At 42.4% G+C, this 27,149-nt stretch overlaps 2 protein-coding genes across 4 annotated transcripts in view; one reads left to right on the top strand and one right to left on the bottom strand.

Annotated features, from left to right (window-relative positions):
- Window positions 1-1,063: 1,063 nt before the first annotated feature.
- On the bottom strand, window positions 1,064-18,688 carry LOC118300141 (plastin-3). 2 transcript variants are annotated; one of them, XM_035624264.2, is made up of 17 exons: window positions 18,547-18,688; window positions 16,248-16,403; window positions 10,429-10,532; window positions 10,014-10,165; window positions 7,620-7,749; window positions 7,312-7,444; window positions 6,366-6,447; window positions 6,111-6,276; window positions 5,868-6,010; window positions 5,140-5,235; window positions 4,857-5,052; window positions 4,066-4,144; window positions 3,865-3,979; window positions 3,654-3,784; window positions 2,784-2,907; window positions 2,332-2,456; window positions 1,064-2,223 (listed from the first exon to the last, which is right to left on the bottom strand). In XM_035624264.2, exons 3-17 carry the CDS (start codon window positions 10,487-10,489, stop codon window positions 2,091-2,093), a joined length of 1,866 nt encoding a protein of 621 aa, XP_035480157.1. In that variant the 5' UTR covers window positions 10,490-10,532; window positions 16,248-16,403; window positions 18,547-18,688; the 3' UTR covers window positions 1,064-2,090. The 2 variants fall into 2 exon arrangements, with proteins under 2 accessions (XP_035480157.1, XP_035480158.1); XM_035624265.2 differs by lacking the exon at window positions 16,248-16,403 and having other exon boundaries at window positions 18,547-18,584.
- LOC118300138 (transcriptional regulator ATRX-like) overlaps window positions 13,461-27,149 on the top strand; it is a 27,390-nt gene continuing 13,701 nt past the window's right edge. Inside the window, exons 1-9 of one of the 2 annotated variants that reach the window (XM_047337038.1) lie at window positions 13,461-13,816; window positions 19,781-19,887; window positions 19,985-20,040; window positions 20,525-20,547; window positions 22,546-22,667; window positions 23,031-23,147; window positions 23,638-23,747; window positions 24,909-24,976; window positions 25,084-26,858. In XM_047337038.1, coding sequence (XP_047192994.1) covers window positions 13,695-13,816; window positions 19,781-19,887; window positions 19,985-20,040; window positions 20,525-20,547; window positions 22,546-22,667; window positions 23,031-23,147; window positions 23,638-23,747; window positions 24,909-24,976; window positions 25,084-26,858 — 2,500 coding nt within the window. In that variant the 5' untranslated portion in view covers window positions 13,461-13,694. Of the gene's footprint in view, window positions 13,817-17,343; window positions 17,831-19,780; window positions 19,888-19,984; window positions 20,041-20,524; window positions 20,548-22,545; window positions 22,668-23,030; window positions 23,148-23,637; window positions 23,748-24,908; window positions 24,977-25,083; window positions 26,859-27,149 lie in introns of those variants that run through there. The other variant, XM_035624258.2, reaches the window with a different exon arrangement.

The following is a 27,149-nucleotide window of genomic DNA, read 5'->3' as shown; positions in this document are numbered from 1 at the left end:
GAGGGAGCGATGCCCCAGAAGACTTCATATGTAACCGAGATTCAGGCCAGTGAACAGTAAACTACAATCTGCCACCACTAAGCCCCTGTTGGACTTCAAGACTGTTGATGGACTGTACAGAAAATCACAGAGAGCCAACGATGCGCTCAGAGTCTCCGTTAGTATTCATCTCTTGTTAGTTTCAAACCCCCAATTTATTTTGGAGTCATAACGTATTTTTGTCACTCTATAATCCACGTTGAAAGTCATTTTATGTGTCTGTACAAATATGAAATTGTTGGGCGCAGTCCTGCTACATTTCCTCTTGGGTAGACTGCATCAAATGCAGCATGTAGAGGAAAACACAACCAACAGTAGATGTACTATTTATGAGGTGCTATGAGGGGTAGTGTTTTTTTTTTACAATTAATGTAAAAAATGAGGGAAAGTGAGAAAAGAGAAATGAGCAGTAAAAAGAAAACGAGCAAGCAGTAGTGTGTCACCTGCTCTCTCCGACTCTCATGTCACCAGGTCCATTTACTATGTTCTTGGCCTTTCAATCATCTCACATAATCTGCCTCAACAGACGGAGTTAGCTCAGTTGCCATGGAAATTTTTTATTTAAATCACTTCTGTATCGTACTTGTGTCCACTCCAGGAACTAGAACCAAACCAACCATTTTACTATGGATTCCAAGGTCAAATAGCTATTTTACTCTAAAGCTGTGCTCGAATGACACTATATGCAAGTGTATGAATGCTATTTAAAATTTCTATAACAATTGCTCATGTGCAGCAAATACAAAAATCACACTTCACCCAATGATATACATGCCAAATAGTTTCCAAAGGCCGTTATTGACAACTGTTACGATATACAAATTAGTCTTTTTTCTAATCTGTAATTTATATTTACGATAGATTATCTGGGATAAATTGATGTGTGCAAATCTGTCATGTTCTTCCAAAGAGGTTGAATATTTATTTATACGCACTGTAAAACAAAAGAATATAATAATTTCTCATTGATGATTGTGTAAACGTGAATTCAGAATACGGAAACTATGACGATAAAACACACAAGCAGTTTTCAAAATCGTATTTATTGTTACATGTAAAGCACTTATGAGTAGATATGAACATGAGACCAAATACAATTTGGCCATTGTCATAGAATATCACGAAGCTACCTGGAATGAAGTTACTGTTTATATTTGCTAATGTTGAATACAAAAGAAATGGGGGGAAAAACCTCAAAGCACAAGTACAAGTCCAGAAGAAGGCACAGCAGGAGCCAGGAGAGTCCAGTCCGCCTGCTCCTCATCCAACGTAACAGACCAAAATACAAAATAAAGACACCAGACGCCCCAAAAAAGACAAAACAGCATTTACCTCACAAATCAATCCCAAAGAAACAAATAAATGACGAGTACAAGCATCCAGAGAGCACACAGGGCCAGTTATTAGTATGATTTGACCCTAGTGCTTCTGTATGCAGATATGTAGAAGTTATTGGTGCCAGTTATTAAGACTTGTACTTCATTAAGTGAGAACGAACATTTGGGTGTTTTTTTTTGACGTGTGCTGCACCCAAACATCCCCCCTCTCAGACTCGTTTTTTTTTTCTTCTTTTCTTTTTTTTTTCTCTCCTTGTCAAGTTTTTCCTTCATCAGCGTGGTATTCAGGAATGTGTCGCCCCGTCAAGGATATAATTAATTATCAGTCTTGAGTAAAAATATGTAAACAACCTTGCAGCTGGAAATACGCATACTCGCTTTTAAAAAACCGCATACATCATTTTAAGAGTTCTGGATATTGAAATTAACAAAGTTGTAGCCTGTAACACAAGACCAATCTCTTTAGAGATTTTAGCATTTTTTGGACCCACTTTAAATAAGAGGACAGCATATTATTCTTCTTCAGTAAACGCCTCTGTCAATCAAACGAGGCAGGGGATACATGCAAATACAACTGTACGATTCGGACTGCATCACTCTCTCTTCAAATAACAACCACTCTTCATTTCCCTTCGGTTGGGGGTACTCTTTTAAAACTCTAAATGGCTTGTGGGTACAAGTCTAGTTAATGTCACACTGATCCCAGCCAGTCTCTTAGACATGCTTCATCCCCCGACCCATCAAGCAGGCGAACACCGTCATCACCATTTTGGGTTTGACCTCCATGAGGTCCTCCGGGAGGGCGTAGACACGGGCTCCGATTTTCCTCGCCATGGACACGGCATATCTGGGAAGGACAGAGAAGTTTGTCTGGATAAGAAACGGTTTACTACATAGATACAAAAATAAAGCCAAAAGGCTTCTTTTTTTTGTTTTAAATCACAGAATGTCTTACTTGGCGTTTTCCAGCTTGTCGTCTTCGGAGAGACTGCCGGTCTTTATCAGATCATAGTTGATGCTGCCGGGCTGGATGGCGTCGATCAGCTCCAACACCGCCAAACTGCTGCTGATCTCCTTGTCCTGATCTCACACACACACACATCTATATTATCACATGACACCTTCTGAGCCAGCTCCTTTACACTGATGAAGACCATGAGGTGCAGGTGAAAGTTCAGAAAAGGCCTAAACAAAGAGCCTAGATTTGTGACACCTCCACTATACAGCGGCTTTCAGACACTGAAAGATTGGACATTTTCCAGAACTTTTCCAGAGTTCATGTCTGAATACTGCTCTTTATATGTTCCATATTTAAATATATTTTATATTTATTTTGATCTACACATTCAGTTTTTTTCCCCACAACAGGGTAAGCAAAGAGAGGAAGAAAAAAAAACCCTGCTTTACCTTAAAGCTTGAAATCTTGGTAGATTTTCCAGCCTCTGCCAACGTCTTGTTCACCCACTTTACAATGATGTCGTCATTGACTTTATGTCCGTCTCCCAGTCCCTCCAGTACATTCAATGTATATCTGAAGGAGTGGAGTAGCGACTTGATTATTATTCACGTTAACTGAACACAAAAATATATTTTTCCAAAAAGATGTGTGAATGTAGGGCTAAGACGGTAGGTAAGAAACATTGATGTAGTGTAGCATGGACAAAAGAAGAAAACAAAAATATGGTGAAACACCAAATAAGGCGACACACATCCTTTTGTGACGGGAGCCAAGTGAGTTCATGGAAATGTGGTCTCGCTTTTGGAGGAACATGCACATACTGACACTACCACTGGCATGAAAGAGAGGTTTAGAACTACCAACTGCCCAGAAATTGTTTACAATAAATACAGAGTTATCACAATGAATCTGACAATGAAGACTGATGGTGATTGTAGCGTTTCAAAATACCACGCACACATAATGACTGAAAAACAAAATGACATTTGGAAACACCCTGTGTACCTGAATAATCTCAGCGTGTAATTTGTGTTGCTTTCCCAAAAAAGCAGAGTAATTCCTTGATAGCAGCCATTTGTAAATACTTTATGTATTTAAGTCTTTTCTTGTTTTCATTCATTTAAGTTCTAAATAGCATTTTCAAAAGGGTGATGGTTGTGTAAATCCACCACACATTGCTTAAGGTTTGGCCATTGTTTCCGTTTTTTTCCCCCCTTGTAGACCACAAATGGGATGTGGATTTGTTTTGTTTTTTCATTTTAGAGATGGATTTTTATTTCCCTCTTTTCTGAAGTGACACTGTAGATGTTGTGTTTCACCTTCTCATCAGCTGCCACACCAGCGCCAGGGTCAGAGTAGAATTCCCGTCATTCAGGTCCTGTCCGCCGATGCCGACGAGGGAGAACTTGGCCGTTTTGCCGAGGTCGACTGCATAGTTGCAATTCTCCAACTAGGGGGAACAGAATAGAAAAGTTGGCAAAAGATATTTGGGTTTTTTTTCCAGTGACAACTGAACGGGATCTTGTGTACCTTTTTCATGTAACCGCCCAGTTTGGGGTAAGGTGGCGTGTTGACCTTGTTCCAGTCAACGTGCACTTTAATCTTCTCGTAGAGCTGAAGGATGACCATGGCGTCCTGTAGGTCTCTGGAAAACAGGAATGCCTTTGGTTATTAGAAATATCAAATATATATATATACATAAATAACTCAGATGTCCCGTGTGGTACATACCCATAAAGATGATTGACATGCGGGTTCACTCCCAGTGAGTTCATCCAGTTTCTGAAAGTTCTCTCTTCCCTTGTCTCACCTAGACAGCAAAGCATGACGGTATTCAGGGGATTTTCCAGGTGATCTCACCGGCAGCTCAACAGTTACAGTTGTGATTCTAAATATGCAGAGCTAAATGGATTTTTGATTTCTGCTTCGACTCTCAACTATCACTGACTTGTACATGTATGATGTGCATACTAACTAATGTATCCAGCAGGAGCCAGAGTTAGGGGGCGGCTTGTTGTCACATTCTAATACAGTAGTTTCTGTTTAAATGAGCCTTCAGGCCTGACAAACAAAACCAGCTGTTTGTTCAGAGCTTGTTCTTCTCCGGCAGTGATGGTCCAACGTGAAATGGATCCAATGTGAAAACATGATTTTTTTGTGTGTTGGTGAATTTCATGTGAGCCTTTACTTTCTGCTCTGTAGAGAGCTGAAGAGAGATCTCGGTTGGAAAAGCTGTGGGGTTTGTTTGCTTATATTGCCATACACCTGCAAATCAAATGTGATTAAACCCCGCCCACATCCCCATGATGAAGCAGATTACTTGAGTTTGTGACTATAGATAAATAAATGTTAAATAGTAAGGATGATTTAAAATACTTATTACCAATCAGGAAAGACATGAAGACAGTTTCTTGTGTCTAATTACTGAACAACAGATCTTTTTCAAGCATCCCCAGTTGCAATTTGTGTATTTTGACACAGACACGGGGAGAATGGTGAAAACCACTACAAAGCTCTAATACCTTCCAACAGTCCCCAGTCAATGTCCTCGTTCTCGGGTTTGGTCAGTGCTGGATATTTGTTGAACAGATTGGCCACGAAAGCGAGGTTAAGTTTGGGGTTTCCGCTAACGACGTCAGTTGGGGTGACAAACTGTCGACAGCCGAGCCTGTCGGCCTGCTGCAGCATGGCCTCTGCCCTCCTCACGTCGTCCTTCTCCTGAACAACACACAGAACACATGCTCCCGATCAGAGACGCCGTACAGCTGTTACCACTTGGTGAAAACCGTCAACCGCTGCTCTTACACTGAAGCCGGACATGTTGATGTCTATGCGAGGCTGCTCTTCGTCTGTGCCTTTCGGAGAGATTTGATTCAGCAGGTGAAAATAGGCCTTTGAGTCCTGGAAAATAATGCAAACAAACAGAAACCATCAGACGTCTGCTGAGAAATGAACAAGAAATTCCACAGTGTAACGTAATTGTAACTTTTTGTCTTATGTGGCCAGCTTTTTTTGGATTTGTATTTTGTCTAGCATCTACGTTACTTGGATAGACTGTCACACAGGCTTCTTCAAATGTGTACTGTGTTTACATTTAGACAACAAACACTGTAAATCTGACAGTAATCGCTATTATTAATCCGAGTGTCCTTAATAATGGGAAGGGGAAACCAGATTTACAGATTTAATTGTTTTTTCTATTTTTTGGTTGTGGGGTTCTTGCAGGAAGTGTCTGAAGGTTCTTTTTGTATTTCTTTTGCACACCAACACACAAATCTATGAGCACACTGGACCAGGCAGTACATGTTTGTGTTTGCACAAGCTCACAGAAATAAACGCCTCTGCTGCTCCAAAAATAGTATTGAATGGGTTGGTGTCTCTAGCTTACACTGTCATACGTTTAGGAAATGTTTCAAGATATTATGTGCTCAGACTGGACAAAACAGCAAATATTTTTTCTGGGCTCTGGGGCAAAAATGCCCACGTCTAGTGTTTAAATGCACCCACTGGTTTCAAAGTCCGTGTAGGCCCACCTTGATGTCAGAGCTGAAGTTGTTGATTTTTGGCTGGCCAGCGTTTTCCAGGTGAAAGTTTGCCCAGCGCAACAGCAGCTCCTCTGGAGACAGCTTCATTAGGTCCTCCAGTGTCTCCCCATCTCTCAGTAACGCCGCAAGAGCTGCCAAAGGGGTGTTAATGAACGGTTAAAACCTACATTAGGGGCACACACACACTCAAATACTTGTTATGAAGTGAACTATCTCATCTATGGCCCGTACCTTCATTTCTGCTGAGCTCGATGTCGGCAAACAGACCGATCTTGATGATCTGCCACAGCAGGCCCAGCACCAGATGGGGCTTCCCCTCTTTCAGGTCTAAAGCGCCAATGTTCACCACGTGGCAGCCGATGGCGGAGGCTGAGTTCAGGGCCAGGTTCAGATTCTCCTGTAAGGTATATAACATATTAGCTGTTGGAGGATTTTCATAAAAGTAATTTTAAAAACCTCCACCGTTTGTGATGAATTTCAACTGACCTGTATTGTAAATGGCGAAAGCTTCTTCTTATTTATGGTTCGCTCATCAATCGTGTCCGGCACCGACAGGTTGATCATTTTGCTGTGCAAACACACAAAACAAAACATGAGCCTATTTCCATGTTGTAAAACAAGGCAGAGATGGCCAAGCAAATGTTAATTGTTTGCAAAGGATTTTGAAAAGTTTGTGAACTGACATGAAGGAATTTGGTGTCAAAAATGTAATTTTCGTGGACAAAGTTTTTAAAATATCGACCAAGTCATTTGTCATGTCCAGAGTCCTGCAAGGGATTTTTGTTGCACATTATCACACTCTCTCTCTCCCTCTCTCTGTTCTCATTTCAGATCTATACTGAACATTAATTGAGGCAAAAATAATTGAGGCACCTCTTGTGGTGGTAAACGCAACATAAAGTGGATGTTTGCATGTTTCACATTAAGACAAAACGGAGATACAGTAGTAGACGTGCATCATATTATGTTGCTGCCTCATTAACCTGTGATAGCTTCAACATTTGAGCAGTTTTTGTCTTTGTCGTGCAGTTTATCGGTTTGGAATATGTGAGTAGACAAATGTTTAATGCTAATCTAATGATTCACGTGACAGAGCGCCGATTACTTGCAAAACTGTTTCCAGATATCAAATGCTAACTAGCGTTCAGCCTTTTATGTTACTCATTTTGTTTTAGCCATTATAAATTTGTAAACTTTTAATTTATTCTAATCAATTCCAAATATGTCTATTGAATGTAGTATCAGTATCTTCTATATTCAATGCAAAGTAGAATATTCTCCAACACCGGCTTATATTTAGTTTTTTCCAGCCCCAAATGTGACCACAACACTAAGTGCAGTGAAGTTGAGCTATTTGACATTTATGTGGGCAGGGCAAGTGACGGAGAGGAGAGTTGTGTTGCTCGCTCGAAATGAAAACAGGATCTCTCACCAGAGTACTACACCATCTCCAACACACTTGAACAGGGAGTCTGTGTTGGGATCCATCGGCAGGACATGTTGGCAGTCAGGGTCTTTTTCCAGAGCAGTGTTGATCCAGTTCACAAATGCAAACCGCTCCTCCTCTGTAGACGTGCACGTACACAAGCATAAGTTAAGATCAACAATAAAATGTGAGTGACACCATCACTCATAATGGCTCATTACAGCAGGTTTTTTATTGGTACCTTCAACCTGAATTGCAGAACGCACAGTCAACGCCTCAAGACTGAATGTTTATTCAGCAGCGACTGGACCTACCAGAGAACGAGTGTTGTGTTCCTTCGCTCGACTGCACGGACGTCCCCCCAATAGCCAGGATGCCTTCTTTTCTGTTGATGGCCTTGCGGAAGGTTTTTGCTATCTCACTGCCCTTCAGCTCCTGGACGATCTGAAACCAGACCAAAGAAAAGTTACCTAAAGTACCGCACTCACAGGGTGACAGAGGATCTGTACCTCACTACTGGGGTTTCTCAGGGGTCTGTTCGGGGCCACATCCTCTTCTCGCTGTACACCAGGTCATCGGGCTCTACCTACCATAGCTACAGTATGTACTGTACATTCAGTGGCAACCTAATTAGGCACACCCATCCATGCAAATCTATTGAGAGGTCATTGAGAGGTTATTACACCTTGGATCAGGTGAACTAATCTGACTGTAACACACCCTTCATTCATATTCTTTGCTTCGACAAATCCCCATGATGGGTATTTGTCACTCAATTAAATTTAAAAAATGAGTCATATCTGTGCAAAAGCCTGAAATCACACACTGGGTTAGACACTGCTGTGCTGCTGGAGTTACCCCTCCACCATTATAACACAAAGCCATGCTGCCAGCTACAGGGATGAGAACCTATGGTCAACATGGCAGCCAATATAAATAGGCTGAAAAAAAAGTGTTTATTACTATGAAAAGTCCAGGAAGATGTCGAGTCGATGAGTTCATCAAAGCAGCTGATGTTGTTTTGGACATTTAAGTGCACTGTGGTGATTTAATGTGAGACTAAATTACATAAGAGAGTGTGTGAGTGCGAGCATCTAATTAGTGTTATCAACCATGGCAGTAAACCACCAGAGCAACAGCCATTATCATCCACCTCCACACCAGCAGCAGCCTCAGGCTTGTCCCTGGGTTCCGACATTTAAATAATTACCTCTGAACATTGACTCGGCCTGTGACAAACGACAGACGAGAGCAGAGAGCTCTGCGGTGTATGTTGCTTATCAGTAATGCACAACATGTGAGCGGCTGCAGACAAAGCTGCTTTGAGAAAAAAAAAAAAAAGAGTTTTCTATCGCATCATGAGCGATACTTCCTGGAGCTGAAGTTATCGCTGCTGCATCAGCGGCCACAACCCCACGGGCGTTGGTGCGGCCACAATGAGCTATTAAGCCTGGTGCTGGGAGATTTTTAAAAGCGGGCTCCACCAGAAACGTACACAAGGTCACTGGGTGCCAGCTAGCATTGTTTGTGCACTTCAGATAAAAGGAGGGAACCAAAAAAAAAGACAATCGTGACCTGACAAGAGAGATAGGGATTTCCCCTCGATTTCGCAAGTTTTAGTAGATATTTTTTCAGCCAAACATTTACATTCATTCCGTATATATATTTCATCTGGGTTTGTTATCATGCAAAAGATCGTATCTGGTATAGCCGTGTTTTATCAAACCCCCAGTTTGCAACAATGCTGTTTTTCAGCCAAGTGGGAAATCCCAGATTTTAGTGACTTTCTGCCAGCACATGAACACTACTAGACTGTAATAGTCAAATTCCAGATTTGGGAAAAAACAGAAATGACAATCAGCTGATTAATCAGGCGATACTTAAAATTATATACAAAAAGGGGGTTGTTAATTTTTTTGTTGTACGACTGGTTAACTCAATTCTATCATTAGTTAAATATCTAAGTTTTTTTTTCCAGTTCTAATGTCAATTTGACAGTTGTTGATTTTTAAATTCATATGATTTATGTGTTTTTTCTTTGTACTTTCAATTGCCTGGTGTCATTTATTTGTTATCCTGAAATGCATTTTTTCCCCCCGTGAATAACCATTTACCATTGTTTTTAAAGGTGCAGCATGGATATCATATCATATAATGCTTAGAAAGAACACAGATGACCTGTGGGAAGCTGCTGACATCATGAAACCATAACGTACCTCAAATTGTAAGATTATAAATGAGCTCATTGCAGTAAACGTTTGAGGATCGGCCACTTGCATTTGTTTCACTCAGTCATTATGACAGTCTGGGAGTTAAGCTCTTTAATGACCAAACAGGCACACACCCTAAAAAAAACATTTGAACTATTATAAAGCAACAAAACACAGCTACATCCTCCTCATCTTCAGATTTTGAATCATGCTGCAGCTACTGAATGACTGCTCCTTCATCACTGCTGAAACTGAATACTGGAACTCACACCACTTTGCTGACCTCACTTCCACATTCCCATACAGTATGCATGCCTCTGTGTGTGTGTGTGTGTGTGTGTGTGTGTGTGTGTGTGTGGTCTGTAGAGGCCTTTACTGCTGATGTGCATTAAGCTGCTGAAAGGTGCTTTTGGGCAAAGCAGAAAACAAAAGGCTCTGATCAGACGGCGAAAACTTGTCAAGCTTGATGAGGCGTTCTGAGTTCTCCACGTAACGTACCGTCAAAAACTCTTCAAAGCTGATCCGATTGTCCGCGTTGCGATCGAGTTTCTGGATGATCTCGCGGACCACGTACCCAGGTTGGCTGTGGCCGGCCTCTTTGAGGAGCTCGTTGAGTTCATAATCACAGATATGTCCGTTGTTGTCCAGATCTACAGAAACAAATCAAAGACACACCAAAAGTAATTCATTACAACTGACACCATCAGTTATAGTGTTAACAATCCTTTCATCTACAGTACAAAGAAATTATAATAAATGCCCGTCAGTTATATATAATTTAAAAGCTACACTTGTTTTGTTTTTAGTCAGAAAAAAAATCTGTACTCGGTAACCAACAAATATTTTGCTCATGCCCTTACTAAATAATCTAATCTAAATAGCATACTGTCAACATAAAGTGGCTTTTACTCACCAATTTTCCCAAAGACCAGCCTCAGCTCCTCCATCTCCTCTTTTGTGATCTTTCCAGACATTTTCTGTGATTGACCCGAGGTGGCCAGTCAGAAAGAGGTGGGACTGCAGAGAGAAAAAGAGGCAGAGTCGTCATCGTGGTCTTAAAATGATGACAAGAGGTAGGACCTCCTCGTCAACCTCCTCAACCCCTTGCAACTTTCTCCGACCGTCCGAACCTTCTGCATCTTCCACCAGCATAGAGAGTTGCACTCCCCCAAACTCATCTCACTGCTGCTTAAGATCACTTCAAATCACAGAGCAGCCTCAACTTTTCTGCTTCCAAACAAAAGTCCCTCCCCGTCTCTTCTGTCAGGATTAAAAACTGTTAAAAGTACCTCAACTACCAGTCTCCTCGCTGGTCCTCGTTTCTCCCCACCCCTACGGTTCATATCTACTGTTATCTTTCTTTGCTCTCTTTGGCTCTTTTCCTTTTCCAGGCACGTCTCTCTTTCATAATCTAAGTAATTTCCTGCTTGTTCTATTGTATAGTAACAGGCCGGTTGAAAAAAAATAAATGGCTGACACTACTTTACTCTTTTGGTTTTTTGATTTTAGCATATCTTACATGTCCTGCCGATCGGCTACAACTTATATATTTCATGGTCATCTCTTTATCTTATCATGTCTTTATAACATCTTGATCATTTTTGTGAGCCTCCTGTGGGAGGGCAGCTTCTCTGAAAAGTAAAGACCTTGGATGCTGGCTCATCACGAAGCTTCTTGGGCAACATTCTTTTTTTTCTTTTTCTTTTTTAATGGTAGCAGAGAAAATCGTCCTGACGCAGGAGAGAGGTTAATTTAAAATGTGTCAAGATCGACGTCACAAAACAAAACCAGTGAGGGTGAGTCTCCGAGTTATTTTGCTCGAAACCCAAAAACACAGTGTTCCCAAACTCTTCTGAGGCACAGCACCCGTCTGAAAATCACTGAAAAGAAGGAATTCCTCCGAGAACCTCCTTCCCGTTCTGCCGTGGCAGAGGAATGCACGAGGCCTGGGTAAACCGAGCTGCTCTCCCAGAGAGGTGAGCAGGGGGTGCTGCCTCGCTCTCCGAGGCTAAACTGGTAGGATGGCATTCCTCTCTTAAACATGAGTGTTCAGAAAACAAAGATGAGGTTTGTGCTGCGGTAAAAGACGGGTCACAGATTTTTTTCCAGGCAGAAGTGGTCCAGCTTCCCGTTTCCTGATTTAAAGCACAGACTGTAGGTTTTCATAGCGTATTAGTCAGAAATCCTGGCCACGGCCCTTTTTGGTTTCCGCGATACAACATAAGTAAAACCATATTAGGGAATAGCTGCATGTGCAGTAAGTCAAATGGATCGTGTCCCACCTGGTTATAAGTAAGTACAAGTAATCCATGAGTGATGGTCTTTCTCTGGCCACACCAGCATCACACACGCTGATAAACAGTGAACAAAAGACCAGTATCCACACGTCCTCTTTCATGAATCAAACTATTAATAGTATTCATTAAAATATCTCAACTTGAGTGAGGTGGTCTCTGAGAGGTGACTCATGCCGATCGCACAAACAAGACAACGTGCTGCCATAATAACACTTTGTCCTGTAAAACCAAGATTTTTTTCCCCATCAAAGTCATTCAGATTCAGATTAATTTTACAATAAAAAAAGAATGCCAAATATAGCAGAAAACTGATTCTAGGTCATTACAACAAGAAAGCCAGATTCATCACTTCAAATCAGCATCAGCACCAAAGGTTCATTTTAAATGCCACTCAGAGAATCACAGAGAACAGAGTGTTTTTCTTTCTTTCTAACGCTAAAACAGGGAAAGCACTGACGCGTGACTAAACGATTAGGAAAATTACAATGCCAGTGTTGGTTGCTATATTTAACTTTCCCCCCAGAAGGATGTGAAATGTGGCTGCTGAAGTCAGCCCGTCTACAATAAGGGCCAACAAACATTACCTCACTTGCCAGCCCTTGTCACACCCTCCGACAGAGACAGAGTGAAAACAGAGGAGGGGTTAAGTACATGGAGCAGGGGCACAGATGGCAGGGGGACACATGCGGGACGTATCGCTGGTGGAACAGAAGAATGGAGGGTTTGTAATCACCGGCGCAAACCCGCGGCAATAAATCTTGTGTAACGCTAGAAACTGAGTCCGGAGTGTCAGGCTCCAAAACACAGTTGCTTTCATTGACAGCTGGTCTGTGCGCTTAGAGAGACGAGGAAATTCCTGCACTCATCTAAATGAAAAACCAGCCTCTTCAATAGAGTGGCCAGTGTTTGCCTAAAAGCACATCTATCGAGTTCAAACACACACTGTTGAAATGTCAGTACTTGGCCGCAGGGCAAGGCTTCAGTAGATGAGGATGATGCAGCCACAACTTTTTTTACTAATAAATACATAGACAAATAATATGGGGAGAATATTTGACAAATTGATAGATTTTGCACTTTGCGGTGAAATGAAGACCAGTTCAAAATGACCCACTAAGTCCCATAGGAACCTATTTACACAAAAAATGAAAACATCTACAAATTTCTATGTTTAGGTTTTCAGCCATCACGGTAACAAGAGCAACTGGAATTGCTTTGTAGTGTTGAAGACATTTCCCCCCCTCGTTCAAGAAGCTCGCTCGGTTCTCTCGGCCATTTTACAGCTGGATATCACCCGTGAACAAGTATTTCTCTCTGAGCACCAGCTCTGACTGGCTAAACTGCCAGTAAACAGCACATTGGTGCCATGTACAAATGGCATCTGACAGATCTTTGAATCAATTTTAAAAGTGGAAGGCTGTTCCCAGAGTTAAATGTGACCGGCTGACACACCCCACCCTGCCAGGGTTTCATCCATGCAGTTACATGGGAAATGTGAGGCACACAAATAGACTGGGCACCCTTCCCAAAATGTGGTCGAGTTCATATGTGCACACACCCAAACGGAGTCTGCGAGAACGCGGACGTTTTTACTCGGTCACAATTGCCTGCAGATGTGAAGCTAACGGACTCACACACACATACCAAACGGTCTGCGAAGCCAGCCCTCTTCTGTTTCCTTCCTGGGCTGTGTGGACAAGGTAAACACAGCCGGAACGACAGGTAACGAGGAGGCGTCGACAACAAATAATGTATGTGTACTTTACACAGCTCTCGCAGTGTGTACAGCTGCAAGCACGACAACCATGAGTTGGAACGGCTAATCCCGACAACCTTTCCATCTATAGTGCTCTACTTTTCATCAAGAATGGAGCTGGAGTAAATGACGCGACAGGTTAAAGAGGCCTGTACTAGTAAAGACGGGAACACAGGAATCACAACCAACCTTCGCCGAGGAATGTCATTCGACAGGTTACTGAGGCGTCGCAGAAACAGTCGCTGCAGGTGAGCAGCCACACCCATGAGGGTTTGTCATTACTCAACAAAGGCGCCGCAAAGCATTACCCTTTAAGACTTAAAGGTTAATGCACGAGGCAAAACTGACTGAAGAATACCACCCTTACCTCATGCAAGCATTTTGCTCCATGACTATGTAAAGACGCCGACCCCAATACAAAGGATGCAAATGCTGAGAGAGTTTCTGTGTGGGGTTAAATTATTCATGACACCGTTGTTTTTTTGTTTTACACATTGTAGGGAAGTTGAAAAAAAAAATCATCAAATCAAATCCTCACCAATTTCGGTTCATATTTACCAGGTTAATGGGTCTCACTACAGCAAGATGACAAAATTCGATACGATCATGTTTCAACCACTTCATATTTTGAACGAATCATCCACTTGTGCTGGATTATTCACTCAAAATATTCAAAACCAAAACAATGTTACTATCTATTATTGTATGCATTTATACGCAGATTGAGATTAAATAAATTCAAAAAAAAACTTAATTGCTGTTGACAAGATGATAAATGTAGGTGATTGTACGGCCTTCGAATTGGGACGAGCGTTGTGCTGAAGGAGTCTGAAGGGCAGAGAACACAAGTGCAGCTGATCAGAAACTCAATCACTCTCACTGCGTCGGACAACAAGCGAGGGCACCTGTTAAAATTCCAGTCAGCACAGAAAGTGGGGCGACCTGTTCATTCGAACAGGTGCGAGCGTGTGCGAGGGCAGAAACGCAACACGGGCGACACTCCCTCCCTCCTTCTCGACCGTCTGGTCCGTCTCTGCAGAGATATCATCAGACACATGTCTGTGTTTAGCATACCGACAGAATGTGCTTTCATTTGGTCTTGCAAAGGGAAACTCAAATTTGACCTCAGCCGCTGTGAAGTACAGTGCACATGCACACAGGAGGAGGGCAAAAATGACCTCATCGTTCACATTGATGACAGGCAGAGATGATAAACAGCTCTTTCTCCTTCCCAAAACAGAAGTGCAACTCTTTTTCCAGTGCCGACACTATAAATAAAAACTTTGTTTCCATGAGTTCTGATACAAATAACTTTTATTTGTCTTCAAGAATGAACCGTTTGTATCCATCCAAATAGGCACCTGAAGTAGCAAAAGAAGATTTTCACCAAGGACACGCAGTAAAAAAAAAAAGCAGCTGAGCAGGAAATGCCGACCTTGACTGAGGAACTGTATTCACAACACGCTTCTTGTTCCAAGTCACAACATTCATCAAGTTCAAATGTGGGCTCTTCTGATACTAGGAGATATAACACACAGCCTCGCCATTCAACGCGGATCACAACAGTGATCCTCGATTGGGATCCCAGATGTGCGTGTGCTGAGCCTGATGCAGCCCCAGATGGGTCCACAGGGAAAACCTGGGAAATCATTCAGAGCAGCAAACAGCACAGACATAAAACACTGTTCGTGAGAAAATATAACCTGAGTTTTGACATGGGCTGCTTCTTTTCAGCTTTGAAACTACCACGGTCCTCCCCAACACACTGAATAAATAGATTATAAAAGAACCGTTTCTTTTGGAGGAACTCTCATCACGTGTACAGGGAGTGACACTCTCGGACCATATCAAATAAATCAGGCACTCCAGGGAGGGAGGGGCAGATCTGTTCAACTGAGGGTGAAACATTTACTACAATCCTTTTGGCATCATATAAAAGTGTCAACAAAGAAAACATTAAAAAAAACAAAAAAAACACGTGATCTGTCCTCACGAGCAAACAGCGAGGTGACACAAAAACACACACACGCCTAGCATTACCAAAGACCCATTAGATTAGGGCTTCCGTGTGTGTGTGTGTGTGTGTGTGTGTGTGTGTGGCTCACTCATGCGCCAGCATGTGTGCCCGGGAATACTTTTTTTAAAAGCCAGTGCTGGCTCCACCTCTGCGGTTTCCTCCGGCGTGTGGCGGTGAACAAAATGACCGAACCCGTTGCGTCTGACTCGCTCCTTGCTGTGTGGCATTTTGTCACACACATCACAAATGTTGAGTGACAGGCTTGAGGGAAAACACGAGCCCGGTCCTGCTGGTGCCCACTTCTGAAAACACATCCTGAAATGAACACCCACGCCGAGCTATTTGCGACTTTTTTGCTGTGTGTGTTGCCACAGTCAGGTCTTTGAATAGCAGCGACTGCTTTGGAGCGATAGAGTCTCGGAGTCGGCCCCGTGAGGAGGAGACGGACACAGTGAGCTAGCCGGGGTGTTAACGACACATCCAGCGAGTTTAACGGACAGGAAACGACCGCTTGTTTACCCTGCAGGTCCTGTCCCGCTGAACGGGGGACAGCGGCTGCCGCTTCGCAAAGCGGGTGCTATCTTCGACGAACCGCGCGGGGACAAACGCGGACTTTTTCAGTGAAGAGTTTCTCCACGAGTTGCCAGGAAATTGGTACTCACCGTCGGTGCGCCTTAAATTCCAGACAGCGTCCAGTCTGGAGTTCTGCCTCCTCCACGTAGGGACAAAAGTAGACGGCGGCTGGAATGTGTCCCCGCCCCGCTCGATGACGTCACAGGCGGGCGTCGATATCCCGTATCCCGGGTATGGCGTAGTATCTGTGCCAAAAGTTGAAACAAATAAAAAGCCACGCGAAGTATATACTATTTTAATAGAATAATTTCTATCGACTCTTGGGAATATCAAAGATTCACGGTGTTGGGGAAGTGAAGGCAAATGAGATTGAAGAAATAATATAATTCAGCATTTAAACGATAGCAATCAAATAATCAAAACGCTGATAAATGAATAAAACATGTTTTAAATGAATGCTTTAAGAAGTGATTTAAAAAGGACCGGCAAGCCTCAGATCTTTGTACGCATGGTACATACTGTATGGTACACTGTGGCACTGCTCGAGTGGTCTAATTCTTCTATAGAGGAGAATAAGATACTCTTTCTATTATAGGGAGAATTTCCAGGCTCGCAACTTCTGGGTTATGTGTTTCTTCTTGTATTATGTTTAGCTCATGCGTTGGTCCAGAACAAATGAGCTGTAGCCCTAAAAATGGAAGGTGTATCATCCTCCAAAGTTGCTGCTTTAGTTATGTTGAGGCATCTGAACTGGTCAAATTGTGAATGTGATCAGGACCTGTACAGAAATGTAGTAAAAACCTCCATTTATAATGAATTACACAATTTAAAGTGATTGTTCTGGAAAAGAGAGCATAGATCACCGCAAAACATGTCGGTGAACACGTTGCAAATATTGACAGTTTCGATCAAAATACCACAATGTGTGGATTTTTTGTTGTTGTAATTTTAAATTTCAGTCTGGTAGAGATTAAAGCGGCGGTTGTACAACAGTCCCCTCTCTCTCTCTCTCTCTCTCTCTCTCTCTCTCTCTCTCTCCTCTCCCCCTCTTTCTGCCCACCTCTCCTATCTCCCCCCTCTCTCTCCTCACCACAACCGGTCGAGACAGTTATTTCTCCCACAACTGAATCCGGTTCTGTCAGAGACTTCTTCCTGTTAAAAGGGAGTTTTTTCCCTCCACAGTCGCCAAGTGCTTACTCATTGTGGGATTTGTTGAGTTTTCCCTGTAATATTGTATTATTGACCTCACTGTGTAAAGCACCTTGAGACAATTTATGTTGTGATTTGGCGCTATACAAATAGAATTGAACTGAATTGAATTGAAAGCTCACAGTTCACAGTCTTATCCCCACGCTGTTCATACAACTTCATGCCACTCATGTCAGTCTCGCAGAAAAGGTGTGACAGAAGATACAGCTCCATTCCACTCCGGCCCGGTAGGTGGCGGTAACGTGTCCACGGGCTGGTTTGACAAACCCAAAAGAAGCAGCGAGGAACCATACACCAATTCGCTGCTTATCGATACCATTTTATATCTTTATTTGAAATGAGGTACGGACCGCAGATCGAGCGCCACAAGTTTAACAGACTGTGTCGGGTGTCATGAAACGATAAGGACCTGAACGACCTCGGCGGTTCACCTGCTTGACGGCATGTCTGCAGGGATGCTCAGGTAAAGAACTGTGCTCTGCAATGCGATAGTCCAGCAGCGGGTGTAACGACAAGCTAGCTTAGCAACTAGCCAGCTGTGTAAGCTAACAGCTAACCGAAGTGATTCCACCAAAACATATGATTCTAGTTCAGCTAGCTACTACTTTAAACCAAGCAATGTTCACGGGGCGATGTAGCACGTTAGCTCACGTGAATCCGAAGCGTTTACGTAAGATGTTTTTGTAGCTAAGCGATAAAATAATTCACTTGGGCTCATCATTACACACTCCAGTGTCTGTATGAAACAGCTACTGGGCTCAAGCTAATGTCATTTAAAAGCTTACTTTACCGGAAGTCATAATGTACAACTGTTCGGTCACGTTAAGGCTGAGGCTTTATGCAAAGTGTTGTGTTGATCAAGGTAAATACAAATCCCAAACACTGCAGTGTAACACAATGCAGATGATCAGCATCACAAACTACAACACGACCATGAAGGGGAATCAGTGCCTCTCAAAACAAAACATTGTAGTCAAATTAACACGCTCTCAGCCGAAATACCCCTGAGTAGAAAGAAGGTGAGAGCAAAGAAAGAAAAGAATATTGAAAATATATTGTATATCTCCCATATTGTTGCATGAAGGGCTTGAATGAATTAAAACCCATCTATCTACTGCAACACTCCCCTCCCTATCTACCAAGCAGGATTTGCAGTTATCAAGGTAACTTCAGGTTTACCTGTGGGTTGTCTGTCCTACGAAGCTGGTTCTCTTCTCACCGGGCTGAATCACCACGGTCATTCATGCTGCCTCGGAGCAGGTTGTGTACGAGATGAGACATCAAAGGCAGTTACCAGTCCAACTTCCTACCAATCAGATCATTGGAAACTAGCGTCATCATTCTACAGGACCCTGACTGGGACAAAAGAGTTTAGATTAATGTGACGAATAATAAAGCGCCACAGAGATTGAGCTCAACAGTGACCTCCCACTTTAAGAGTGGCTCCGGTTCCAGTCCACTCACTCCATTGACGTTTCATAAAATCCTTACATAAAGAGTTTTAATCCTGGATCCAAGCCAATAAACAACGAGATGAATCGTTACCAAAAAAACAGTGTATTCTGAGCTTTAAAACCACAACAACGGGAAAAAGGCGAAGGTACAAGACTGTGTATTTAATTGTTTTAAGAGTGAAGGACCTACTCATCCCATAAACCCTTGCAAATGCCTTTCCGACGACTTCCAACCAATCAGAGACGTCAATATATATTCTTTAAAAGGGTGCATATACGACCGTTTTACAACTTCATAGCTCGTGGTGAGTCGGCCTTGGATGGTTACGACATTATGGCTAATAATCAAAATGTCCACTCTGGTTTTAAAAACTGTTTCTAATAAACAGAGGGAGAGTTTATCACAATACATAGACTCATTAATATTAGAGCTTCATTTGAATTCTAAAATAAATGATTTTATTTTACCAACAGAATCTCTGACAGTGTTTTACCTTCTTATTCAATCACTACAGCTCAGAACAACACGAGGAGACTGTGATGATGAATAGCAATAAAAATGTAATACAGTCTCTTTTATGAGAACAATGTTCCACTGCTGCATTTGTTGGAGCATTTGAAATGGGACAGTCTTGTCAGGTGTTATTCCTAAATTACCCTGTGGATCAATATAGTATTTCTGATTATGATGAAGCTGAAACAAAGTACTTTGTGAGACATTGTATTTATCTTCCCTAATTCAATGTAAATGGTTGTCTGTCTACTACTGTATTGGACAGAAAAAGTTGAGATGTAATGTGTTTTTGAGAGGCTATACAATTGATTTCAACCAAATCTCTTAATTTTCCTGTTGTTGATGAAATATATTAATCTAGCTTTTAACAAAGAAGTTGATTAACGAGCTAGCCTGTTTTCTCAGTCAAGTCTCTCATAACCACACACTTCTCTTTTGATTGTAGCACCACTACCAACAAGTTGAATGTTTTGGTCAACAAGCTACATGAGTTCCTGGCTCATTCCACTGTTGAGGACAGCAATGGCACTCCAACCTCAGAGGATGCTGATGGTACAGTGTCTGATCAATCTACTAATGATGAGAGATGGGAACATTTTCTTCAGGTTCAAATGCTTTACAATCATGTTGGCTGATCTACTGTTCACAGGTCTGAAAAACCAGAGCTGTTCTGTGGGAAACTCAAAAGGTCACAATGCAGCAGAGGTAAGTGGACATTCATGGTGTTTTAATCATATTCCATATCATGATTTGTACATTGATGGTAGTCATTTTAAACTTGATTCAGCAAAAATAAGGTCACATTCAGAAATTTACAACAATGCAACACTTAAGTGTATGAAAGAAGGACTAAATCAGAGTGAATAGCTTTTGTCGTAAGTTGAATGAAACCATTTTTTTCATAATTGGATAATTGAAGCCTCAGTGTGTGTCTAACATTATCCTTATGAATGAACATTAGAAACCATTGCCAACCAATAAGGGAATAACTCTTGCCTCAGTTTTAATTCAGTAAAGTATGTTGCCACTTTAGAAACTGATCCTCATGACTCCCAGGAAGATAAATCGCTGTTCAATTGAGTTCTTTTTGTTGAGTGAGCGATCCCCATCAGGACGTCACTATGATGTTTTTAACACGGAAAGTGCCACAAGTAACAACTAAATTAACAAAACTTGTCTTGCTTTGCAGGCAGATACCAGGTACTCAAGGAGGTGAGTTGATATTTCCCTACAAGCATCGATAAAGTACCACGATGTCACACAATCATCACTTTATGTCTCATTTAGTGTCAATAATTGGAGCATAACCTGGATAAATTTAACCATGTAAAGTTTTTTGTTTTGCAGTGAGATGGATTAGAGTAATGCATGGTGCTGCGAAAAAAAGGTATAGGCACCGGTGGATGTGTGCGTGGTTAACACAGACGCACACCCTCTCTTGAAGAGCAATCAAACACTTCACAACAAAACCATAACCATAAAAATATTATTATTAATAATAACCATGATTAAAGGACAAACCATGGGACAAAAACTGGCCCAGGCAAACTCAGACAAAATAAGAAAAGACAGTTCATCCTGGTCGTGAGTGTGTGATGCAACAGATCAAATCAATCAGTCCAGTAAAAGAGCATGTGATCTGGAGGTTCACAGTCCACCATCCCTCAAAGACGAACCCATCCAGATCCTCATCCGTTAGTGCTGAAGGGGCTGTGCTGTCAGGGCGGTCCTGGAGCTCTGTCGATCGTCCGGGCATTGCTGGGACTCAGCTAGTGATTCCCTCTTGTCCAGCTGCATATCCAGCACCTCGTAGTTGGTTTCCCACATTCGCAGAGACCTTCTCAGTGGAATCCCATCTGTCTGCTTAGGAATATGGTATAGCGTCCTGGAATGGCTTTAGTTCACTCAGAAAACATACGTTAAGTCATAGGTCATGCTCTGTCGATCTAAGCTTGATCCTATCCTGTTCACGAAAAAGAATGTATGTCTTTTCGACTAAGACTGATATCTTTTCACCATTGTATCTATCACCAGTCACTGCGTTGCCATATCCTAAGAGTTCGGACGCACACTTTGTCAGCCAGTTCACGGCAGGCCAGTATTTCATCTCCATATTATTACCGTCAACACACTACACCGAGTGCAGGACGCAGCAGTTTCTTCCATCTTGATCAATACTCTTGCTTCTCGATATTGACTGCAGTGAGTTTCGGAGCAAAAAGATGTTCCTCCTCGTCAGTAAGAGGTGCATTTACACCATCTAATTTTCAAAAAAGTTCAGTTCAAAAAGGTTTTTAAACTAAAAAAAAAAAAATCTTAAAAAGAATAGAAATAAAACAAAATGAAATTCAAAAATCAAAAATAGTTGGAAAGAATAAAATAAAACGAAGAAGAAGAGGGGAATGTAAATGACTAGTGTATGTTTATTTTAGATAAGCTTTTATTTTGATCAGCAAGCTTTTATATTTTTATTTATAGCACAATTTCCTTGCACGGCCGGAAGTGCATCCCTAAGATTCAGTAACTTGATATGAGGGAGAAGACTGAAAAGGAAAGATGGTTATACCGGTCCTAGCGGTCAATTTTACAACCAAGCGCTCGTCTGAGACTGTTCGACTGTTGCACTACTTTCTCTGGCTGATTTTAATATATCAATTCAGTTTGATCTCACTGGTTGAGCAATTTTGACACTTTTTACACTCAAAGTGGACTCTTGTAGTTTAACAGGGAAAGATTAGACTTTACTTATGTCGGTGGTTTGATTCCCCTTAAAATCTTCTCCCTGCCCCACTGGTGGTTCTGTCCGTGGTGCTGAAATGGCAGAGGAGGCTTTTAATAAAGCCTGGGGCGGTCCAGGGTGCTGGGAGTGTAGCTGAGGTGAACCCTCTCTCGGATCAGCCTGCCCTCCAGCGCTCCTGTGATTGAAGCGTCACCGGGCGCGCGGCCGTGTTAACCACTCACACATCCACCAGTGCCTATACTGCTTCCTCTCAACACATGTTGGCAGCATTTACACTCTGTTCTTAAGCGAGACGAGGGCAGGTTGCATCCCTCCAAGGAAGATAAAGTGCCTTGGAAACCTACTGTTCATAAAGTCACACAGTGTGTTCAGAAATCGTGATGACGTTCAAGTAAACTGTCAGACTGTGGGAAATGTTACATGGTATCTGTGACTCATCCTGTCCCACCCCTGTTTTACTGATATTCTAGAAAACCTTCTGTTGTCATAAAGCACTCCGGACTGGATGAATCCGGAGACTCAAATGCAAGTGAGGACTTGAATTTACCAGTCAACGAAAATGGTCACCTTGATATGGCTAGGCTGCCAAAAGGTACGTCTTCAACTTCCCCACTTTGACCTGAAATATGATGACTTACTCCGCCTCATAACCTCATCTGCACAAATCGAGGTGGAAACACTTTCAGTTGTTGATTGGTATCCATTGTGTTTCTGCACAGTGTTGCATTAGTAATGTGTGGCATAAATGTTTTAGACATTTTGTAGGGTTCTTACTCTGTTGCTAAGTGTGTTGTTAATAGTTTTTGTGTAGTTCCTTAGTACATGTATGTATTTCTTAACGTATCTAAACTCATTATACATGTGATGTTTGGTCTTTAACTATACTAGGGTGGTCTGACAACTCTTTAGGTTGGTCTCCAGCTTTAGGTCACGATCGCATGTTTTGTTTACACAGGCACCGTATTGGTCAGACCTGAACCTGTTGAAAATGGAAGAGATGATTTCAGGGGTCCTGAGTTTCGCAGCCAGAAATCCAACGTACTGCGGAAAGAGTTCTCCAGAAGACGTAGAGGTCAGTCACTACTGGTTTGTCACCCCCCCAAAAATTGTACATCACTTCATGATGATGATGTATCGGGCAGCCATTTCTTTTATACAGTCGAACCTAACACTTGTCACACAGGGCGCTTTTGTAACAAGTAAAAACAATAAGAATTCACTTGTCAGATGAATCAGCCACTGGTAGCTTTGATTAAAAATACTCCAGTAGTGAAAGTGATCTGGAAATCCCCTTCACCTTGTGTGTAAATGCAGCTTGGTCATTATCTGGTTGTGAGAGAGATCACTGATACTCTGTCTCTGAAATAAAGCTGCTTCAAAAGCTTCACTCCCATCCGTCTCTGCTCAAGGCAGGATTTTGTATTCTAACCAGTTGATTTGCTCATGGACATCCTACCACAAGAATGAGGTGGAGCTAAGTAGAGATTGAACAGGGAAGTCTCCCGTCAACGTCTAATTCTAACTCCGTTTGCTGGTAATGACAGTGACTGTGCTTTTCACAGGAGTTGAACACATGGGAATCGTCAGTTGCACTGCATGTGGCCGACAAGTGAACCACTTCCAGAGAGATTCCTTCTACCGGCATCCAGTTCTGAAAGTACTTGTTTGCAAGGTGAGTGACAAACAAATTATTCTAATTAATTTAGGTTTTTAGCTGTTAAACAAAACAAAACCGTCGGACTTAAATTTGCACTAATTATTAAAGGGGCAGTAAGCGATTCTAAATAAATACACGTTTTGTAAAAATCAGCGAATATTTATTTTATTTTTATTTTTATTTTTTATAAGACCAAACTGTTAAAACAAGACATACAGAGGCTGATTTCATTTATTTTCAATGTCACCAAAATCAAGAGGTCTGCTAGGCATTACATTACATTCTAAATTATTATAACTCGTCAGATTGCGTCATGGAAACATGTTAAACAAATTTTTATGAATGCAGTTGCAAAGTAAAGTCAACAGGATTCAGTGTTTCCCCTACCAACATTTTTCGCTAATAACCTTAATCCTCATTCCTGCCTGCTCACGTATAAAATATTGTGAATGAAATTGAATGTGATTTGTGAAACCTAACCATAGCCGTAACCCTATGACTAGGGTTAATCCCAGTGTTTCCCCAAACCAGTAAATTTAGGTGAAACACTGGGATTATTGAATAGTTGAACAATATTTTAATTTCAGACATGGATTTATGAAAGTGAAAAAGTCTGTAGGATAAAAATTTCTTACAGTTTATGACGGTCTGTTAAGGGTCTCACCAGGGAGAAAGTGGATCATTATGTGATGACTTTTGCTCACAAGATCTTTTTGTTTGAAATGTATTTTCCAGTTTGTTGAATTCAAACTTTGGTCTCTCTTCCCCGCTCTTTGTCCTGAGTTCCACAGATGCATGCCCACAGAGGTGATAACAGTTCAGACCTATTGTTCATTGTATTATCAGATCGAAACATCAGCCGCCCCCTTTTGTAGATGGTAGTACCAGGTCTACCAGGCCCGTGTTACTTTTGACACCTTTATTATAGGGTGAGAATTTCATCTGGAGCATGTCTTGATGAGTTATTATGAAAAGGTGATAAGATCACGTAATGGGTCTGCAAAACTTTAATCATAACCCACCATTTGTGTCCTGGTGGTATTTGTGACCAAAAAGGGGGTGTGTCCTCTCTACAGGAATTATTTTGTGTTTTAATAAAAAATCTGTTGCATGTTTCTAATACTCTTTTTGTCCACGCTGTCTGTAACTCTACTATTAAATGTTTTGTTTCCTCAGTCTTGCTACAAGTATTACTTAAGTGATGACATCAGCAAGGATGGAGATGGAATGGATGAGCAGTGCAGGTAGGATGTGTTGTACTCAACGTTTTAACTGAAACACAAACATTGTCCTTGAATTTCTTTGTACTAATGTTAAAAAAAAAAATCACCTCCTGTTTTTCCTCATCCAGATGGTGTGCTGAAGGAGGCAACCTTATCTGTTGTGACTTCTGTAGTAACGCCTTCTGCAAGAAGTGCATTCTGAGAAACCTGGGAAGGAAGGAGCTGTCGGGCATCTTGGAGAGCAAATGGTACTGCTACGTCTGTAGCCCCGAGCCACTGTTCGGTCTGGTAATGGCCTGCGACAGTGTCCTCGAGAACATGGGGCGTCTGTGGCATCAGCAGCGCAGGAGAAACCGGGTGGAGCCGCAGAAATCTGCACTCTACGACATGTTGCAGCACTTGCCACAAAACCTCCCCTTGGATAAATGGGATCACACTGGTATGGACGGTAACGTGGTGTTCAACTACAATGCGCTGCAGATTCCCAAGGACATGACCAAAAAGGCCAAACATTTAGTGGACTCCACAAACAAGTTGAACCGGACATTTCTCAATTTCATTAATACTGTGACGGCAAACAAACAAACGCCCGGCGTTCGCCAGTTGTACCTGAAGTCTTTTTTGTCAGTCGTTAAAGGCTTGCGGAAATCCCTTAACGTATTTGAGGAAAGCCTTAAGGAGGAATTCAGTGACTTGGAGGTATTCGGCTGCTGGGAGAAGTTCCTCAGTGATGACTTGACACAACCTGTAACGGACACAGAGCTGGATATCGCTGATGAAAGACACTTGGGTGACTTGCAGAAACTGGCAGCTGAACATTTGGAAGATGATGATTCTGACTCCAAGTGCTTCATAGATGATAGAAGTACACATGAGTGCCCCGGAGAGGACATGGATTCAGATCCGCACAAAGCCCAGCAGAGTACACAGAAGGTAGGCCCGAAGCCCCCTGAAACGGGGCTCAGCATGACTAAGAAACTAGTTGTTAAACTTACGCCCGTGCCTATGGAGCAGGAGCCTCCCTCTCATGCCTTGAAGTTGGAGGAGGACATTCACACGAGGGATAAAAAGCCAAAGGGAAAAGATGCATCCGACGATAAAGAGACAGTTGTTGCATGCGTTAGAATTGACAGAAAGATGAGCAACGACAGCACGAGTGCATCTCTACACCTAGAGGAGGAACAAGGCAATAGACGGTCTCCTCGCGTGAAGACGACACCGCTGCGTCGACCGAGTGACGTCAAGGCCAAAACGTCTCTTTCAGCCGCAGACAGCGACAGCGATTCTGACCCCGAGGAAACCCCTACCACAGCACCAGCCAAAAACACAGAGGAACAAAGTCCGAGCCCAGCAAGAGATGACTCTGACTCCGATGAAGTCCCCACAGCTCTGCTTGAGCGAGCAGCCATGACCCAAAGCTCAGATGAAGTCCAGAGTGATGAGGACGGTGGGAAAGCGTCAACCAAGTTGGCCAAGAAATGTCTCATTTGGCTCACTAAGACCACCCCCATCTCACCGGAGAACATGCGTCGCAAACGCAAGATGCTGGAGCGCTCGCCCAAGTCTGACTCGAGCGACAGGAGAGTCAAAGCGCGGAGGGAGAGCGGGACCGATTTCTCCAGTGACGATCAAGACTCGCAGAAGAAAGTACAACACTTGAACACGCTGATGCCAATCAGCAAGCCCCACCTCATGAAAAGAGAGGAGGAACGTGTGGCTAGAAAGCAGACGGGGAAGTCCAAGACTAAATCTCGTCAGCAGGCGATGGAATCATCATCGTCGTCGAGCGAAGAAGACGGACGCGACGACGACTACTCTGCGAGTGACGGAAGTGACCAGAAGATGAAGCCAATCACCGACGATGTGGTCTTACTGGGGGGAGCAGCGTTCAACCAATCATCAGGTGAGTCTTATATTTGTTATCCTATATCAAGAGATGTGCTGGATGTTTACATAAGAAAGGGTTGGCTGACAAGTTCAATGTTGTATTTATTAATTTTTTACCGCTCCCCCCCTCAAGAAGTGGGCAAATGGTCAGTTAATGCAGATTTCCACATTGATTGGACTGATAATTCTTATTAATTTCAGGATTGAATAGATAGCATTTAGTATTGGCCTTTAGGGAGCCATCATTAATGTGATTAGTGCCACAGGTGAATGAATCAGATACATTTTTCACATCCAAAATCTTTTA

The sequence above is a fragment of the Scophthalmus maximus genome, chromosome 2 (genome assembly GCF_022379125.1).
Source record: "Scophthalmus maximus strain ysfricsl-2021 chromosome 2, ASM2237912v1, whole genome shotgun sequence".
NCBI lineage: Eukaryota > Metazoa > Chordata > Actinopteri > Pleuronectiformes > Scophthalmidae > Scophthalmus > Scophthalmus maximus.
Note: the sequence above shows the minus strand (reverse complement) of the source record. Positions and strands in the feature narration are given on the sequence as shown.

Excerpts from the sequence above, each read along its gene's own strand:
- LOC118300141 (XM_035624264.2), bottom strand. The coding sequence starts at position 10,489 with ATGTCTGGAAAGATCACAAAAGAGGAGATGGAGGAGCTGAGGCTGGTC. Across the intron at positions 2,457-2,783 it reads CCAAGATTTCAAGCTTTAAG|GACAAGGAGATCAGCAGCAG; the intron begins GTAAAGCAGGGT and ends GTGTGAGATCAG. Across the intron at positions 2,224-2,331 it reads GACAAGCTGGAAAACGCCAA|ATATGCCGTGTCCATGGCGA; the intron begins GTAAGACATTCT and ends TGTCCTTCCCAG.